Genomic DNA, 21100 nt, shown 5'->3' on the forward strand with positions numbered 1-21100 from the left:
GAGACAAACATCTAATCAATTGACTTCTCATCTTGATTGATAGAAGAATTTGACCTTGGTCTGTGCATTGTAAAAAAAAGTATATATATTACCTCAGAGAAGTAATTGAGTTCTTCGGTTTAAAGAGAGAAAAATCTTGAGATTTGATTGTACTCTGAAGAGATTACCATTCATGCGGAAGTGCATGGAATAAAGTTTTCAAATGTATCTTCTGCGGCTAAGGGTTCTTTCAGATGTGTACGTGAAGCTAAAATAAACAAGAAGAAGTGGATAAAGTAGTATGAAAAACTTTATTCAAAATGTCAAAACAATAACAATCTAATATAGAGATATGAAATGAAGTAATAATTTCTGACACCAGTGACATTAATCTTTTGCAGCATGTTCTACAACTTAATTCAAACACAATAGAACTTTAAAAGGGCAATGCTGCTCCAATTCACCCAATAGACATTTCAACAGGCCAGTGTTTACCTTAAATGTCTTAGTTTGTTCCCCATATATGTAGACTGTAACATTTTATAATTTGAAGCAAGTTCCTCTATATGAGAATTTATTGAAACAGAGAGGGCTCAAGGCACCATTTTTTCTTACTAAAATAAATGTAGTTGAATGTGACTTTCCACCATTTACAATTTGGCAGTAAAGGTCAAAGGGATGGAAATGTGAAACTGAAGTTCAAAAAAACAAAACTGACATTTATTATGATCAATATCACACTGGAGCATAGTTAGGGTATTTCTATGAAATTCCTGAACATGGTGTACTGTACAAGAATTCAATTATTTCCCATTTTGACAGCTTCTAAAACATTGTTTAAAAAAAAAAAGTTTGTCATAACTCAGAAGAAGGCATTTAAGCTGAACTCATAATATGCACTTATTTTTTGAATGGCCTAGTTTGCTCTGAATGGCTGTTAAATAAGATTAGACGCACTTGATAACACCCTGCAAAACAGCTCTATCTAGATTCGGCCCAGGGATTTAAGAACCCAGAGGCAATCTTAAAACAATTACTCTCTTCAGTTCACAGATGTAATAATTTCATACACACAAAGCAAAACATGTTCTCTGAAACACGTAGCTCATACTTCAGCAAAAGAAGGAGCTCCTCCCAACAATAATTTCTACAAACCAAAATCACATTTACAAACTCAAAAGGCCCCTCGTTAGAAAAGGTTAACATTTATGTATGAACATTTCGCCCTTCCTTATACTTCCTCACAATACTGAGGTGCACGCAGTAGACTACTGGAATTTGTTGGGTGAATTTAATGTAGATTATATAAAATAAAAAAGAGACTATGTTCAATCTGTCACTTAAATGTCACAGAATTAAAAAGACATCAATCTAAAATCTAACTTATTGGTTAAAACAATAGCCTTTGGATGCCAACTACACTGCTTTTTCACCTTATTGTGTCTTACAGTTTTATACGTTACTTTCACATTTTCTGCATACATATAAAATGCTGATTAACGTCGCTTTACAAATTGTTTCATGTATAAAAAATTAATTTGTAATTAATAATGTTTTATGAACTGTTTTTGAGCTGTGCCGTATTACCAAAAAACAAAGAACAAAAGCAAGGAAAAACCTTAATATCAACAACCACCACAAGAAGCAATTCATTATGTTGGATGGATTACATTTTCACAGTGCACTGTAAGAAATGTCTCTGTGCTGATGAGCAAGGTTCTGTCTCTTGTTGTTTTTGTCTGAATGATGCTTTATAAAAAAATAGCCAAAAACAATATACGCACCACATAACATTGCATTCTTTTTTCTATATATAAATCCATAGACAATTACCATGCACTTGGTGAGATTTGCCCTGAAAAAGCAATACATTGATTAAGGAAGTATAAAAACTGGCATATTATTAGAAGTCCATATATCACATTATTCTATTTCCATTCCCCAAGTCTGTGGTGTGTTGGATACTGGCTCTGGGAGCTACATATTTAACATTTTCATAGGCTATTTAATTTTCCTTTAAAAGGCCAATCTCTCTTGGCAACACCTGACATTTATCCTCACTGATTTTGGCTGCTTCTCTCATAGATACCCTCCAATCATATTTAGGCGCAACTTACATTTAATTTTAGCATGCAAAAATAAAGACATTTTACACTCTGAGAATTGTTGCTGTATTCACTTATCAGTTAAATACCACTTTGTTTAACAGTTTTCTGGCAAAAAAAATAATATATATATCATTAAAGAAAATAACCCATAGTTATACCCATAATATAATAATTATTTAAATAATGTAATATTCATTTAAAATAAATAACTATTTCTCATGAACTCAAATAAAAAACTAGGTAGGTCACACAGCAAAGCCTAGCCAAAACTTTAATTACAACGATGCTTGCAAACATCCAGAGGTTGATTATTAGGACATCCACAGGAAATCAAAAATAAAATAAATCTGAACCTGTGTTAATATCATTCTACATGCAGGTTTAACATCGCCTTCAAAAACATGATGCTATCATATCCATTTGAACCTACAGAACTGCTCATTGTAAAATAAATAAGATCACCAACTGTCAGATTGGTCTATAACCTTGTTTTGTGAGATGCTAATGTCTATGCGTTTGTAAGATTCCTGTTTTTCAACACATGGGGAAAAAAATAGTTGCTTAGCAACAGTTACTATGGTTTGGACTAATTAGAGATAGCCCATATTGAAGATGTTTCTGTGACTCAATGCCTTCCAATCTGCAGGCAGACCTCTATCTTTGTGATGCTATGACTCACCAAATCAATTTTGCTAGAGAGGATGCAGGTTTTTCCATTGTAACCTCAATGGTGTGACTAGATTTGTCCATGTCAGTGACCATGTTTCTAACTGTAAGGGTTGAGGCAGAAGTGTAACTTGAACTGTCCTTGGAGTAACTGAGGTGAATTCAATCTTTCCGTGATTAAGACTCACAGCTAGATGAACATCGGAATAAAGGAAATGCACACTAATCAGTGAATCTTACTTTTTGGCATTAGCTACAGAAATTTAAATATATGTTATGGTATGCCTACAAAGGTTTGTAAGACATCTGTTCTCAACCAAGTACTCCTTAAATGGATATAATTTTTGCCATTGATGTGGAATGTTTTATTATGCATTGCATATATAAAGAATAGTTCACAATGCAGTCTTATATTATTACATTTGAATTAATCCAGCGTTTCATAAAGAGGAACCAGATTTACAAACGTATTCAAATAATTATATTTCCTACGATTTTCCTTAGAGCTTTTTCTTGCCTCTTCAAAGCCAATGGGTTGTAAACAAAAATACACACACATACAGACACACACACACACACACACACACACACACACACACACACACATATATATATATATATATATATATATATATATATTAGCTTTAATTCAATTCAATTGAGTTGGTAAGGTAACAATGTGAAAATGTGAATTTGTACTTTAGTTTTGAAGAGAAGTTTAAGTCAAGAACTCAGCGATTTAATCCATATGTCCATGTCCATATTATCTGAACTTCCTAGCTGCACTGCATTTGCCTCAAATCTATTATTTTTTATATACAAAAATAAAACATCTTTAAATCTACTTTGTAAATATGCAATCTCACATAATGGAACAATATATTGTATCAGCCTCTAAACATTTGTAATCAAAAGGACAATTAATTTACAAGAAAAAATTAGTTTTAAATATAGTATTTATTAAGGAAAACCTAATGAACATATATGGCTTGTGCATTATTTATACCTGTGTCAAATCACTATTTGTGACTGTAGCAGCCCTTAAATGGCAGATGATCCCACAGAAAATTCAGTAGATCACATGCAAAAATTTTGAAAGTAAACCATATTGCATATTCTTCTGCCCACCAATGCAATGAGTGCTATTCAGAAAAATGTAGTTATTGTTATGCAAAAAGCAAAAGTGAAATGAAATGAAAGTCAACTGTATTCATGCACTGTAATTTCTTATTTAAAAAATAAAACAATCCTCACGCAGGGATACTTTCTGTAATCAGCTGATTATTATCAATTATGCAAAAGTTTACACTTCATCTTTATTGTTAATTTTCTTTACCACCTAACTGTAACCTCACTGCTGGCAAGTAACTCAATTATCTCTTTGAACAGTGTTTCATTGCATCCAGATATTAGGGGCAGGGAAAAAATGAAAATAATATAAATTACTGTCATTTCTTTGTGTCAGTAGCTCAAATATTGCAGACTTTCATACAAGAATGTGTCATTTCTACCCAGTGATTAATCAAAACCCCAAATATACACACATTATGAATTATCTAGCTGCCCAAATGCATTTGTTTTTATTTACGATTTAGTACAACCATTAGACAAAGTATCCTATAGTTATAGGGTCTGTATTCCATTATCTAAACTTGTGACCAGGCATCTTTAATGTAGAAACAAAATACATTTGAAACCACATTTAATGGTACAGAGTATCAGAAATAATCTCTCTAGTTTTTTATTTTTTTATTTTTTTTAATGAAAAGTAGTATTTCATATTATGGGGAATATCATATAAGTCAATTTGGTCACATTTTCAAACATTACATTTAGCTAACAAAAAATACATTTGAATAAATTTTCAACCAGGTATTTACTCTTGTCGGCCATGATTTCCACGTGAAATATAATTTTCAGAAATATGATTTTCTGCAATTAAAACTATTCAGAAATACACCTGAACCTTATTGGATCTAACAATACTATAGATTGCAACGTTTTAAACAATATTTAAAAAAGATAGTAAAGAGTAACTTACCTTCGAGTCTAAAGAACAGTATTTTTCCTTGAATTTTGTGACCTCTTCCCTAAAACTGGACTAGAGTAGAGTAGAGTAGAGAGGATTCAAATGTGCTATCCAAATTTATATTGTGTGAATACATTGCCCACTGATAGCAACGTAGGACACAGGCTAGATTAATAATCAGCAAATTTGGACTCTTAATGGAAATGGAATAGTGTTTTTTTTATTTCTGAGGTCAGAGATGTAGCACACAGGTGATTCGAAACAGCTGGGATATATTAGTAAAATCTATGTTTATTTGGTGCTGGTGAAAGCCAATTATCCTCCAATATCCATCGCTATTGTCCTCATCAATGCTCAGTGCTATTTTTGAGGTGGTGTTCATGTTTCCTCTCCAGAACAAAACAACTTAGCAGATACAGCAATGTTTTAGTTGTAGGAACAATATTAATTAAACGCAGCCGAGATAAAAGGTTACAATTACACAATAAAGAAAGCATACAGAGCACATTTGAAATGAAATATACTTTGATTATTATTCTCATTGAATATTGCCTAACTATTGATTAGCTGTTTCAATTTCAATTTCCAAAGTGTGGCATGACACCCACTGAATAAGGAGTTGGAAACTGGAATGAATTTGTAAAAGTTTGAGTTTTCTTAGTGAAAATTATAATTGATCTCCTATGTCTGAAAAATACGGAACTGAGTTTGTAATAACATCTTCCAATACAGTGCACTGCACCCATCCAACATGGCCTTGTTTTGTTTTGTGAAAGAAAAAAACTAAAAACTTACTCTTCTAAGTGAAACTACTGTATGTTAAGGAGGTAAAGCGTGAGTGTATGAGTGTTTGTGTATAATTTCCTAATCTTAAAAAAAGTATTCAATAAGGCAGACAACATTGTTGAACACGGATAATAACCAAAATATTGCACACCAAGACTTTTAAGTAAACAAGTCTATATAACTGGCACAGCGCAAGTGTCACTTTTAGATGGGTTCCTTTCGTTACATAAATCTACACTTTTACAGTTCATTTGTCTTCTTTATTGCAGCGCATGAGAGTTTTTAAACAAACAATTTATTTTAAAAAAGTATTTTGTAAAGTTCTTAGTATTTAGTCCATTGTCCATTTGGCAGTATATTTCCAGAAACTGTATCCCCATATGCAGCTGTGTTTCCATTACATGCCAGTTGCACTCAGTCCCATGCCGGCAGCATGACTCATGCAAGGTAGTGTCTGCATGGATTTCGGGAAATCATGGGTCACAATTCTTCCATTCTCACCTCCACTCCCATTGCCACTCATTCGGGTTAATGTTGAAGTCCTCATGGCATCACTGATGGATTGCTGGTGAATAAATACATACATAAATAAATATTAAACACAAGCAGTCCATTACATGTACATGTTTTTTATGTTCTTATGCACCTTTCAAATATTTATGAGTATTTAACCATTTGCCTTCTGATCTGAAACATTTCAGAGTAGGTTTGCTTATTCCTCAGCTGAAACTCCTTTAAGATATTTTAGTCTAGATATGTAAATTTATCTCACAAAAAATATTGAATGTATCTGTGTGAAATAACTAACTCTTAACCATACTGAAAGGAATCCATAAATTCTATCGGGGGTTAAGATTTATAAGGGCTGGTGAGCTTGAAACACAAGCTAATGACCCATATATTCTGTAGTGTCCTTACAGTCAGCAGATAGATGATTGTATTCTAACAAATATACTTTTCTGAAATTTAAATGATATAGTTGCAACTAATTGATAAATTTACACCAGCAGTAAAAAAGCTCTAGCAAGACTCAATTCTTGGAAAACAGTGGGCCTCAGTTTGTCTATATGAAGCTTGTTTTCCCAAAATAAAATCATAATATTATTCAACATTTTCAAGATCACAAAGTACATAAAAATGTGATAGTATGTGTGGGGAGGGTTTAGCCACGTATAAGCTGTACACAGAATGAAACTTAAGAAAAACCAATACAAAAATGGCACATAGAACAAACAGGATTACTAATTTATTCAGATTCAGATTTAGTGTGATGAAAGCTATGGTAAACATATTTGATACTAAACTGAAATATTAATATTGTTGATATTAATTGCTAATTGTTAATATTTCTGACTTTTTCTAAGGGCAGATGTTTGACTGTATTGACATTTATTTTAGGTACACAAAAAGTTAGATTAATGGTGTAGACATTTTACTCATTTGCTCAAATTGTTGCTGGAATAGTATGACCATGTTTCTGTATTTAATATTTATTAGTTTGCCAGTTGCCTTTATTCTGGGTGACCATAAATTATGTTTACCATTTTCTCTCAGATAAAAGGAATTAAAGTAAAGTGTTTCCATATTACAAACAGGACTATCTGTGGCAAAAGTTAGTCAATAAGCTATATTAGATATTTTTCTTCCTTATATTTAAGTAGAACATTATATTTTAATGTTGCCATATGCAGGAAGGGTACTAAGGCAAAGTCCTTGAAAATGCTGAAAATGAAAATTAACTAGGGAAAACGTTTGATTTCATTGTTCTTGCCTTATATATTCTCATACCAACGAGATGACAAGAACAAATCTACAGTAAAATAAGTAATTAAATACATGCTGGGTAATTATGTGTATCTTATGTAGAGTTCACACCTAATTACACTTCTTGTGAATGTGAATAATATTGTACATATAAGCGGCTTATAATGTATGGCAAGTAAATATAGGCTAACAATTGTGTTACCTGTGGATGAAAAAGTATATAAGTCAAAAGATGTATCAAATGGCTGCTCTGTGGACAGACAACACAGTTGCAACAGAAATAGTATACAGTGAAACTGAGTGCGTCTCACTGCTTGCTTTGATGTCAAGAATGAAGCACCACAGTACAATCATTCCTACCCCTATATCTTAACACTTTCCATCCCATATACGTTGTAACGTTCTTTACAGGTAGCATTAGAGCCTGTGTTCTCTAATGTAGCTGAGTTAAAAGCCTGTGTATTCTTTGCCACCTTCATTCGTCTTGACTCGGTTCTTGACTTGTAACAGAATTCAACCAGGGCGACCAGCATGGCCAATCCAAGCCCACCAATGAGGATGTAGAAGACCCCAGCCACATTGCTTAGGCTCAGCGCACTTGTCTTGTCCTAAAAGGAAAATAAAATAGATCAGGAACAGAGAAAATACTGTTTTTCAGACGCTGATTGCAACTGTCTATGTACATGTAATCTTCAAATGATTAAATATTTAGAAATATATTCTTATTTTATGCAAATAGAAACAAACAAACAGCCTATATACAGTAAATGTGGTCTAATTGACTAGATAAATCACTAATGGTGATTATATTATATTAGATACATAAAAGAAAATTAAATATGTTATATATGCCTATATAAAAAGATATGCATATCATCGTTATATATATATATATATATATATATGCATCTTTTTTTAATCCATTAATCTATTGTCCATGTATATTGTATTGACAAAACATGCTTAGGCATGCACAAATCACAAACCCATTGCTCAACAGTTTAATATCTCTTTTCCTACATATTTTAGCTGACTAGGTAGTTTTCTTGAAGTCATAAACCCCAATCCATGAAGTGTGTTATATTACAATTATTTTAACAAACTGTACTGTATTGGATGTATCTTTTGAAATTTCAGATACCAGTTTTGGATTTCACTGGTTCACACCATGCAGGAAGAAACAAATAAAATAAACTGATAGATTTTTCAATTAATCTTGGTTCTTGCTCAGGGTTCAGGCTCAATGTTTTATTAATACAGAAGTGAGGGTTAAGAGTTTGTCTCCTTTGGCACCTCAGATTGGCATTCTCAGATCATTTGTAAGACATTACAGGGAAGAGAAGGTATTCATTTCCATGCATTTCCGTTCAGTGACCTTACCAAGGGCATAATATATAGTAATAACTGGTAAATTATCTCATCCAAAAGCATGCAAAACAAACGTATTGACAAGAAGGGATACAGTTATAAAATTAATAATAGGTCTATTGAGGAATAAAACAAGGCATTTTCGCTCCACGCTGAAATTTAATTGTTTTGAAGTTATTTATTTGTTTTTAGAAGACCACAATCTTAATTTTTATTTTAAGTGTCATGGATGACTGTAACCCTTGCATTATATATAGACTATTGTCAAGGTTTTAGAAGATCAATGGAACCATGGGAAGTTGAATATCAAATGTAAAATATAACCATTGGAGTTATATATGTATAGGTTACAGTTCATAAATCTCAAATTCACATTTTACCCGTATGTTTTCAATGACAGGGATAAGCCAACACAGTGAATGCAACCTATTAATGGGGGACATTGGCCTCCCATTTAATGAAATATGTTTACACCAGTTTGTTTACTAAACTAGTATTACACATTACTATTGTAAATTAATGCCTCTATTACAAAACATATATACAAATACAGCCAATTTTGATAATTGTACAATTTTTAGACTGGAAGATATATGCAGAGAAGATTTTACAATTACTCAATACAGAAGAAGAAATATCTGATAACTGCTCATCCACAAGAATATGTACACATGTGAAGAGTGAACTCTTAAAGAACAAAAAAATCAATCCAGTTTTATCCTTCCACCAGCATTTCAACTCTTGTCACCCCATCTTTGCAGTGTCACTGGCAATAACAGATACTGGCTGAGAACAGTCGTGAGTCATAGACATCTAAGTTATAACGCAAGGGTTCAGTTATCCAATCTTCATGAATCATACACAGTTCATGTCTTTTTCAGGAATAAATTACAGGTTGGAGGGAAAGAAACTTTCAGAAAAGTGCCCAGTGCTTCTGAAGAGAGCCTTTTACTTAATTTTTTGCTGTTAAATATGACCAACTTGTGGACTAACCTTTCTTCCGGAGTCCTTGCTTCCACACTCCCCTTTATCGTACCACCATTTGTTTTTCAGCTTGTCTAAGACGGCTTGCTCATTGAGTTTCAATACCGCTAGGTTTACAGGAATTCTTCACCAGGGAAATAACATAAATAACATTATCAATGTTATTTTATGTTATTCAGCACACATTAAACATACACCCATATATATATATATTTTTTTATTTTTTATTTTTTTATATCACAGTCATATTTTGAAACTGCAGTTTCAAAGTGATATGCATTAATACTCCATCTAGCCTTTGTCTTTCTCCCTACTGCGAGATGTGTATTACTATATCACTTTGGGTAACCGGCAATTGCAAACACTTGGTAATATAAAGAGCATTTTTTTGTGTGTGTGTTCCATAAAGGAAGCTGGTTCACGACACCTTTTTTGTACCAATGTGAAACAGAATGCCATGTCCTCATAATATTAACCCGTAATATTGTTTTTATTTTATTTTGGTAATGTTTGTTTTTCTCAGCCATTTTCAGGTCAATGCACTATCCAGGTGTTTGCCTTCTTCAGTTGCTGGTTACCCTCCATTTTGTTGTTACCCGCTTGTATGCTCATATTGAGGCTGACCTTGGAATCACCTCCCCCGCTGCCGCACTCTCCTTTGTCGTACCACCATTTGTTTTTCAATTTGTCCAAGAGCCCCTGCTCGTTCAGTTTTAACACTGCCAGGTTTACTGGGTTTCTTGAAATGATAAAATAATACTGGTCAGTACCGAGAGTGTACGGCGAAATACAGTGTTATGAAAACAGAGGGTTAAGATTTACAACACTGTCACTGCTGGTAATTAATACTACGTTGTGGAGATAAATGTTATAATGCAGAATTATTCTACTGCGTTTTATGGAAAATGATGCTCTGCCAAAGTAGGACCAAGATTTTACCAAGCAAGACATTTGGAAAGCTTACTTGGAAGGAAGTACAAACATCAGTAAGGCCTTTGATTTAAGCATGGTCAATGAAGCATAATTTGCTTTTGAATTCTGCATGAATATAGAATTACTCCGCCAAAAAGCATAAGTTCTTGAACTCTGCACCCATGTGAATACAGAAGGTATGGGGAGCTGTACACTAATGTACATAAACTTTTATTTTTCCAGATTCATACAAAATTCATTCAAGAGGAAATTACGCTTAATTAACTCCATGATCAAAATCATTACACGTCTTATCCTCCCTCCCAGGGTCAGCTGCTGTGCGATGCCTTTCTTAATAAAATCCATGAATTCTTTCTTATCCCAAGATATTTAGAAAGAAAGAAGTCTGAAAGAGAGTATGGGCAATGAACATCAAATCCGCATTCAGTCTTTGAAGACTGATGTGAATTTCTGACGGCAGTGCTCTGGTGAGATGACTTCTGTATACTAAAATAAATATGAATGTGGTACGTAAACAAATGTTAACAATGTTTTAAAAGAAAGAAAAACCCATTCTTGCCAAAATATATTTCCCATTGTCAATTAATATAGATTTGATATTTTTAGTTTTGTTTCTTGTTTTTTAGGTTTCTGTATTTTTCTGACAAAGGATAGATATCTAAAACCCTATCAGGTATATATAAATATATATGTGTGTATGTAAATACAACACATACTGTATATATGAGGGGAATTCAGTGAGTGTCCAGCCTGGCCTAGAAGAGAAAGTCATAGCCTTTAACCTTTCCATACATAAAATTACTGTCTTAACTTAATCCCTGGCAACATCAGTATGTCTGTTAGCAATGTTTTATTGTTTGGGAGACTTCCAAGAAATATAATAGATTCTGGCCCACAGATATTATATCTTCATCAACCTCAAAATGTTGTCCTCTGAGAATTTCTAATAAGTTTAGATGATGTTGCTGATGTTGCAAGATCAGGTGAATACAACAGCACCAGCTCCAATTCACAATGTTTTAAAATGTCAATGCCCAAATAAATACCGTGAATAAGAATTTTGTCTGAGCTTATGAAAGCAGATATCAATGGACTAGAGATATCACTAACTAGAGATGGGTATTGGCCCCAGTGACACTCCCTTCTCAATTAGGCTCAACACTTATTGAACCCACCTGCATAGTATTATTATCTCAAAACAACAATATAAATATCAAAGACAATAATATAGGTGTAATCCTCTTTTAAGTCCCAGGGTGACTAACATTTATGATTTTCCCAAATGGCTATTCAAGACATTTAAGTAGTATCAGAATGGAATTGATACAGAAGATAATTGAGTAATTGTAATATTAGCTCACTAAACAATGAATGCAAACTCTGCCCTTAGTGGCTTATTTGAGTTCATTCAAATTGACTGCTGTTATATCACATGACTCACACCCCCACCCCACCCCTCACCTACACACCACCCAAAATTAAAAATTAAATAAAATAATTGTTATGCAGTCGTGGTTCCCATGGGACTTTATCTTATTATCAGTTAATCAGTCATCATAAAGTCATCAGCTGATAACAACCTGCCTTTAAATTGATTATTATCCTGTGCATTGGATGGCAATAATACTTAAATTGTGCAAGATGGGCAACTGAAAAATATTAAGACATGACTCTCTGGTCATGTAAAAACATGATGTGGATACAGCAATTCTAGATTATTCCCTCAAACTAATAAATATTTCTAAAAACAGCTATTTTCATATTATTTGTTATCCTAAAAACACTGCAAATATACAATAATTCACATTTTATATCAATTACGTAACTTAAAGCAGCTGCACAGGAATATCAGAAATTATATCTGGTATATCTATGGTAAGATAATATGCTGTAGCACATTTAGATATCGTTATTAAATTTAACTAAAATACTGATTCATTTTTTAAATAACGAGATTCATGCATGTAAAGAAAAATAATGATTCACTACTTGGATATCTACCTTAACGGGGATCCCTTAGGTGTTGCGATTCCATATCCTTTTGAGTCCAGGTTGCCTCCCACTTTCATGGTGTCACAGGGTTTCCTCTGTTCTATGTATTCGTTCATGGTGGACTCTAACAGATATGCATATTTCCCTTTGGATTTCCTTACTCTGAGAACACCTTCATCAGTTGTCTTCACGAAAACAGATGTATCAGCTGATTTCATATATGACCACATTTTCTCAAACACAGCTATCTTGGATCTCTGAAGAACAAACAAAAAGATGTTACACTGAATGGCACTAACAGGCTGCATGGTGGCTGTTCACAACTCCAGCTGCAATACTTTCTTACTCAAATTAGCCCATTAGCAATTAAAAATTAGTGTCCATTCCTTCAATATACAACCTCCAAATGAAACCCCTAATTTCACACAGTTATCAGCCTATATTACAATTTCTCTTTAGGGAAGAAACCTTAATTAAATTATTAATGTAATTCTATTGAAAATATAAAGCAGAGGCTAAATTTCCTGAACAGCAATAAAATACAAATGTTCATTTCATTTTCTTAAAATAATTATGTGTGATCTATAATTCAGTCACACTATTTAGGTAAAGTACTTGTGTCTGCACTTCTCAGACAATAATAAAATACATCTGACAATCCTAGATGGTGTTCTTAAACCTTTATTTGCCAGCTCAGTTCCTATTGGGACACTTGTAATACAAGATATCTTTGGTGACTGCGATTATGATATGGGCCAGTTAATGCAAAAGATCACACTATTGAACAACGTCTTGCTGATAAAGACCATTTAAAACCTACTGTAGAGCTTCCCATTACTGATACCCAAGGATCTCACCCTGAAGAATTCCTTTGTTGATCCAGCGTCGAGGGTCCCGTACGCTATCTCTGTCTGCTTTGCCAGATCTTCGGCACTCTCAATGGGGGATACCATCCTCTCCACTGTCAGGAAGGCAGCGAGATTGGCAGTGTAGGATGAGATTATGATCAAGGTGAAGAACCACCACACACCTCCAACGATGCGGCCTGAAAGAGATCTAAATACAAAATTCACATGAGATCAAATTCTTCATTTAACGAGATCTAAATGAACCTGAACAGTTCCATACTGTTTGTGGCAAAAGGGACATTTTCATGATTTATTTTAATATATAGTTTTGAATGATCAACATCACAATGACTGGAACCTGTGTGTGTAAATGTTGGTTGCTTATTTTCTGTAATTCCAAGGGCTATTTCCCAGGGGATGGATTCACTATAAAGACTACCTAAATTAGCGTAACAACACATAATAATAGCATGCAGGTCCTGTAATGTGTTTTGTACTGCACTTTACAGACTAATGCTCTATTGTTATCTGTATTTTGCTTCTCTGCAATGCCTTTCCTTTGCATTCCACTCTTTATAGTTCCTTGACTATTATTATTCAAGAAGATGGAGAAATATTAGATCTTCTTCAAACAAAGTCAAACTTCCCAAACACATGAACGCAATGACCACTGGGGTGTTACAAAGGATTTCAAGGGTGTGATGAAAAGCTATTTATCTCCCCTGAAAAAAAAAAGAAAAACCAAACATAACAAGAACCCAGAAAATGTTAAGCAGTTAGTTTATTCTTCAATTTCTATTTGGAAGGTAAAACCTGCACCGATTAAGAAGAACATTCTGATCCATGGGCTATTCCAACCCTAAAATTAAGGCAGATGTATTTGGATAAAAGTTAGAAGACTTGATTAACCAACCTTATCACTGCAATCCCTTAAAATCAAAAGAACACACGTAACTGAAATTGAAAATGAATGATGGGAAGGAACAAGGAGTTGAAATGCATGTGTAAAAATCGAAAGAACATTACTCCATCCTCTCTAAGATAAGAACAAATGATGGAGGTGTTTGATTTGACTGCAGAGCTTGCAAATCTAATCATGTTGCTAATTAAAAAAAAAAAAAGATCATTTAAAATATTGCCAGTCAGTCAGTATGTGAAAAAAAAAAAAATAGCCAACCTTTTTAGTATTCTGTATTTAGTATATGTCATTTTTTTAATGTATTTTAAGTTGAATCAATGAAAGCAACATACATTTTGGAGGGTAAAAAATATCAATTTAAGGGAACACATGTTTCAGTAGTGCAGTTTAAAACACTGGAATGTAATCACTACATGGCTTTGCAAAGCCAAAAGGTAGCTGCCTAAATAATGCAATAAAAATAAATTATTCAAAACAAATTGGTTCAAACCATCTTATTTTCACATCAGAACGTGTCCCCTAGAGTCCAGGAGCAATGCATGGACAAACCTATAGCTGATAGCTGTGATGGCTATTTCATTAGAAGATACTAAGTGGAACAGAACAATAAGAGTATTGAATAAGAAAGTAATGCATTCAAGTGATTCTCTTTCCTACTTCTTCCTGATAGAGTGAACAACTGTGAATGTGCCTGCCATTCTACTTTACGTTTTAATTATTCAAATATTTTTTTTCCCTTTAAGCGCATAGTCCTTTAAACAATCTCAGATTTTTGCTGTTCTTAAGAAGGGAAGTTACTATAGCATTTAATGCAGGTTAATCACAGACTAGCACATTCTGCCTTTTAAATTTCTCTTAGAAACATGAATCATGTGCTGTTTCTGGCCACATTTGCTAATTATTTAAAAAAACAGACTTCTCACAGAAAGCAGGTAAGAAGTACAAAACAGCTACACAAAAGGAAAACACTTTTGTTTGCTATTGTAGGAATCTGCTGTTTCACATTTTAAACATATGTTTAAAAACACAGAAAAACATATGTTACTATATATCAGTGCAACATGAAAATAAGAGTGGGGCAGAAATAGTTAAAACAATATATAGCTAGAATATAAAAAGGCAGCTACAATTGTAATAGTACAATACTTTCCAATACAAAAATGACATGATTTTGAATAATAGTGTTTTTATATAGAATCAATAGTGTACTTAATCCATGTGTGTGGTGTAAAGGGCTTGGAAGACATCTCAATACCATTGTTATTTATTTATTTTTATCCCTCCAGGTATTATTACTACACTTTTATTACGATTACAACTTCTTTTTTTTTTCACATACTGTTATCCCATTACAATGACGTGCTGCTGTGATCGTAGTATGTCATGTGAATGACCCTGTGAGATCTATGACATAGACAGGAATACTTAACAGCTTACAATTTAAAAGTGACAAACAGCACATACATATTAACAGGAACGGCAAGGTGGAACGTACTGTGCTTCACTATGTTTCTTTGATGTTGCTATGACAATAATTGAAACCAGGAAAATGGGTGTCAAGGTGCATCTTCTCTCAATCATAGCTCTTCAGCTTTTGAGTGTCAGATCTGAACATCCATAGACAGGGAAAGCTTTAATGGACACCCCCTCTCCAAACACACACACACACACACATACACACACACACACACACACACACACACACACACACAACACTACTTTTGGGGTGTCATTAAACGTCAACATCTGATGTCAGCACTTTTTAAGTGTGCATTCAAGGAGACAGTACCAGCAGCTTGAATTGGTACATTGGTATTGCAAATAATGATTTAATACAATGAAAGGTAGCGCCCTTATTATTAACAAATGTAATATCTTCTCATAGAACTGTCTGTGATTTATTAAAAGCACCGGTTATCAAATTCATAAGATGTTGAAAGATATAATTATAGTATGCTAGAAGATTGAACGGTTTGTAAAGAACAACTTAATATATGATAAAGATATATGGGGGGGATTGGGGTTAAGTACTTTAGCTACATTAGCTCAAAAATTTATCATATCATGTAAAGCAAATACATTAAAATAAGTAACTTCACACAGAGATAAACACATGTGAATGCACACGTATTTCAAAGATAACTGGAAGGCATAAGTAAAATTCAATAGCTTTAATCAAAACTGAACCAAAAGCTATGAAACTGCAATGCAATGTGGCAATACAAGTAAAAAGTAACAATAAAATAAACCATCACTTTACAAAAAGATAAAAACAATAAGAAGTGGTTGCAGACTAGCACAGCAATATAGATTAAAACTTAATTATCTCAATAATTAAGCAACATGATTTGCAAATTTAGGCCATATCTCAATCTCAGCCTATCTGTTTTTAAATTTGCGCCATGTTGTCTGTTATTAAGAATATTTTATATGTTAATGCACTGTAAATTGTATGTATTAGGTATTATGTACATCTCTCTCTCTCATTCTCTCTCTCTCTCTCTATATATATATATATATATATATATATATATATATATATACACTCACCTAAAGGATTATTAGGAACACCATACTAATACTGTGTTTGACCCCCTTTCGCCTTCAGAACTGCCTTAATTCTACATGGCATTGATTCAACAAGGTGCTGAAAGCATTCTTTAGAAATGTTGGCCCATATTGATAGGATAGCATCTTGCAGTTGATGGAGATTTGTGGGATGCACATCCAGGGCACGAAGGTCCCGTTCCACCACATCCCAAAGATGCTCTATTGGGTTGAGATCTGGTGACTGTGGGGGCCAGTTTAGTACAGTGAACTCATTGTCATGTTCAAGAAACCAATTTGAAATGATTCAACCTTTGTGCATTATCCTGCTGGAAGTAGCCATCAGAGGATGGGTACATGATGGTCATAAAGGGATGGACATGGTCAGAAACAATGCTCAGGTAGGCCGTGGCATTTAAACGATGCCCAATTGGCACTAAGGGGCCTAAAGTGTGCCAAGAAAACATCCCCCACACCATTACACCACCACCACCAGCCTGCACAGTGGTAACAAGGCATGATGGATCCATGTTCTCATTCTGTTTACGCCAAATTCTGACTCTACCATCTGAATGTCTCAACAGAAATCGAGACTCATCAGACCAGGCAACATTTTTCCAGTCTTCAACTGTCCAATTTTGGTGAGCTTGTGCAAATTGTAGCCTCTTTTTCCTATTTGTAGTGGAGATGAGTGGTACCCGGTGGGGTCTTCTGCTGTTGTAGCCCATCCGCCTCAAGGTTGTACGTGTTGTGGCTTCACAAATGCTTTGCTGCATACCTCGGTTGTAACGAGTGGTTATTTCAGTCAAAGTTGCTCTTCTATCAGCTTCAATCAGTCGGCCCATTCTCCTCTGACCTCTAGCATCAACAAGGCATTTTGGCCCACAGGACTGCCGCATACTGGATGTTTTTCCCTTTTCACACCATTCTTTGTAAACCCTAGAAATGGTTGTGCGTGAAAATCCCAGTAACTGAGCAGATTGTGAAATACTCAGACCGGCCCGTCTGGCACCAACAAACATGCCACGCTCAAAATTGCTTAAATCACCTTTCTTTCCCATTCAGACATTCAGGTTGGAGTTCAGGAGATTGTCTTGACCCGGACCACACCCCTAAATGCATTGAAGCAACTGCCATGTGATTGGTTGGTTAGATAATTGCATTAATGAGAAATTGAACAGGTGTTCCTAATAATCCTTTAGGTGACAATGGACAAGATGTAACAATGGAACTTTTTTAAATCCACAACACTCCTGTTGCAAAATTAATGCAATTTTGTTTGGGAAGCAGAATGTCAGCTGCTTCTTAATTACATTGTATTATCCACGATTATCATGTTTCATACAATATGCTAATTTACATGAAGTACCAAGTGTGAAAAATTAAGCATTAATTGAGACATTATAATGCATTACTGATTTAACAAGTAACAAGAAGAAAAGCGAAGCATAACCAATGCAGATTTTCATAATGAACACATTTTATAATCATTCTCTTTTTGGTATCTGTAACTTATGGCACTTCTTCATAATTTAATTAGTTATATATTTCATTACAGTAGGTATTATTGGCTCTGCATATAACCACATTAATGTCACAAACATGCCTAAAACAGTTTTGATAAAATATGTTTTGCATTAATTACAATTTACAAATATATAGCATTGCACATTTGAGGTACAAGTGCAACTTAGTACGTTTTACTTAAATATGCACATTTCACACTAGTATTGTAATTGTAATGTATCATAACTCTACAAACAAGAGACATTTAATTTATCAATTGCCATATCCATTAGTTAACAGAATAATCAAATGTTATCGATCTATCTATTTATTTATTGAAGACTCTCACAAATGGTTTGGTTTCTTTTCTTTTTTTATGAACAAATAAATAACTGCACAAACATTTTGTGTACATTTAGGTTCCATCTAGACACAATTCAGGCACACTTGAAGCAAATCTCCAGACAAAAATTGTCAAGTTTTAAGTTCCTTATTTTATTGTAACTTACTGAATTGTACTATAGTGTATATTGTATTTATTTGTATGTATTTATCTATGAGCCATGTAGGAGAATGGTTCAATAATAATAATAATAATAATAATAATAATAATAATAATAATAATAATAATAATAATAATACATTAAAATAACAGTTATCTTAGTAATACAAGGGTTATAGATTAATTAAAAGTCAATTTCCTGGACTCCAAAAATGGGTCTAATTCTAGCATCGTGTACAGTATCCGATGAGTGAGGTGCAGTGAAATATGAGTTATTGTGCCTTTCCCAAAAGCTATTAAAACCGATTTTTGCTTCTTTAATAACATACTTGATTTTTTATTGATTATTGACTGTATTTTTGTTTTTGAATTAATCATGTATTTTGATAAAAATCTAATTTATGGTTACAAATGTCAGAACATACAAGCAACAATACATCAGAACGAAACAAAGCAAACAAACACAATAACCCCAACAACGTGGGCTGTATTGACTTGGTATGCTGCCCACATCTTAACAATTGTAATTCAGCTCAGACAGTGCCTACGCCCATGGTTGATATAGACAAAGTAATTACATTGCAGTTATGGTGTCTCTTTTTTAGCTTTAAGCCTAGAAATTGTTCTACTGCTTATAAAAGGTCAGTATTTACATTCTGCTCATGAAGAATCAAGTAATTATGTTAATGCTGTCTGCATCAAACAATGCCCTAAGCAAAGGTTGATAATTACACGCATTAAAGTGAGAGATGACATTTTTACATTAATTTTTCTATTTCCATGCATTACTGGTATTTTCTCTGCTATGTACAGTGCCAGAAGCAATGCAGCTAAATTAATATTATTATTTCATGTGAAAATTCAGTTATACTTTAAACTGACCTATGACAAAACTTGGCACAGGAGCACTTCTAAATTGTTTTCTACTCTTCACAAATACACATATTAGCACAATCTTTAAGTATCATATAGGTCGTTTTGTGCACACTATAGTACCAATAGAGTCAAAAGGGGTTTGTCTGTTGGTTTGACTCCAGGAAGAGTGGAATAAATAAAAATGTGGCAAAGGATATACTGAAGAATACCTCTAGTGGCTCAGAGACAAAGCCTTGGACACTTACCAGCATAAGTGTCAACATCAGAAGGCCTGCATGCTGTGCATGAAACTAATACAGAAGAAAAAAGCCCTAACCATAGATTAACTTGCACAAGCATGTAGTTCTAAATTAAATGTACTCCTGTATGTTTGCCTTCTGAAGTTCACATCCTTTTGTAAGTAATATTTTGTAAATCTGAATAACGTTTCAAATGAGGGGTGAATTTCAGAGAATAACAATATCTATCATTTTATCTATATATACTAAATATGAAATACCACTTCAAATGTGAACATGGGACTTGCATTTTTTCTGAAAATACTTGACTTTGAAGTGTGGATACAGTGTGCCCTTCAATTAGTGAATAGTGAATCAAATAGTTAAAAGTGCTCATAACTTCTTGTATCTCCATAGCAGCGCATCCTCCACATCAAATAAGTGTTAAAAAGCAAAAGAGACTTGATAATGAGTTGTTCTCTGTGCATATAAAAGGAATGTAATTGTTCTCTTAGCTATACATCACACAAAAAACAACTCTTGCATATGTATTTATATTAATTTGCAAGAAACAACCTGCTAATGTTCTCACAGCCTACCTTCCTTTAGACAACTTTGAACGTGTCTAAAATCTTCTGATGGTTTTACCAAAAGGTGAAAAAATAAATAAGCACATAAATAAATACAAACTTGATGTTGTCATACACCATTACAGCACACATCCTTTTGGTGTTTACTGCTAAAGTATATAACAGTAACTGAAAGTAAATTGTACAGAAAAAATATGATCTTGTAATCCAGACCTCACAATAACCACTCAAAATGAAATCATACATGGGCCATGCATCGGAAGAACACATTTGGATGCTTCATTTGCAAGTAAAAGTATTAATATCATTCAAAGAAATGGGGTTTCACTGCCTACTGCAAATGTCGATCCTACTCTGATGCTCTTTGTGTGAACATTGTAAGACTGATAGAAGGGTGTTTAAATAAAATAATAAACAATACCCTCATATCAGAAGAATGTAGTCCTGCAGCATAGTCCCGGAGGGTCTGTGGTTTTTGCTTTTCA

General features: G+C 33.7%; 1 protein-coding gene across 5 annotated transcripts in view; it reads right to left on the bottom strand.

Moving 5' to 3' along the window:
- Positions 1 to 276: 276 nt before the first annotated feature.
- LOC136763097 (glutamate receptor 1) overlaps positions 277 to 21100 on the bottom strand; it is a 71709-nt gene continuing 50885 nt past the window's right edge. Inside the window, exons 12-16 of one of the 5 annotated variants that reach the window (XM_066716824.1) lie at positions 13467 to 13665; positions 12619 to 12866; positions 9694 to 9808; positions 7806 to 7940; positions 277 to 6133 (exon numbers count right to left, since the gene is read on the bottom strand). In XM_066716824.1, coding sequence (XP_066572921.1) covers positions 5966 to 6133; positions 7806 to 7940; positions 9694 to 9808; positions 12619 to 12866; positions 13467 to 13665 — 865 coding nt within the window. In that variant the 3' untranslated portion in view covers positions 277 to 5965. Of the gene's footprint in view, positions 6134 to 7692; positions 7941 to 9693; positions 9809 to 10308; positions 10424 to 12618; positions 12867 to 13466; positions 13666 to 21100 lie in introns of those variants that run through there. The other 4 variants (XM_066716823.1, XM_066716827.1, XM_066716825.1 and 1 more) reach the window with 4 other exon arrangements.

This window comes from Amia ocellicauda, chromosome 11, assembly GCF_036373705.1.
Source record: "Amia ocellicauda isolate fAmiCal2 chromosome 11, fAmiCal2.hap1, whole genome shotgun sequence".
Classification (NCBI taxonomy): Eukaryota; Metazoa; Chordata; class Actinopteri; order Amiiformes; family Amiidae; genus Amia; species Amia ocellicauda.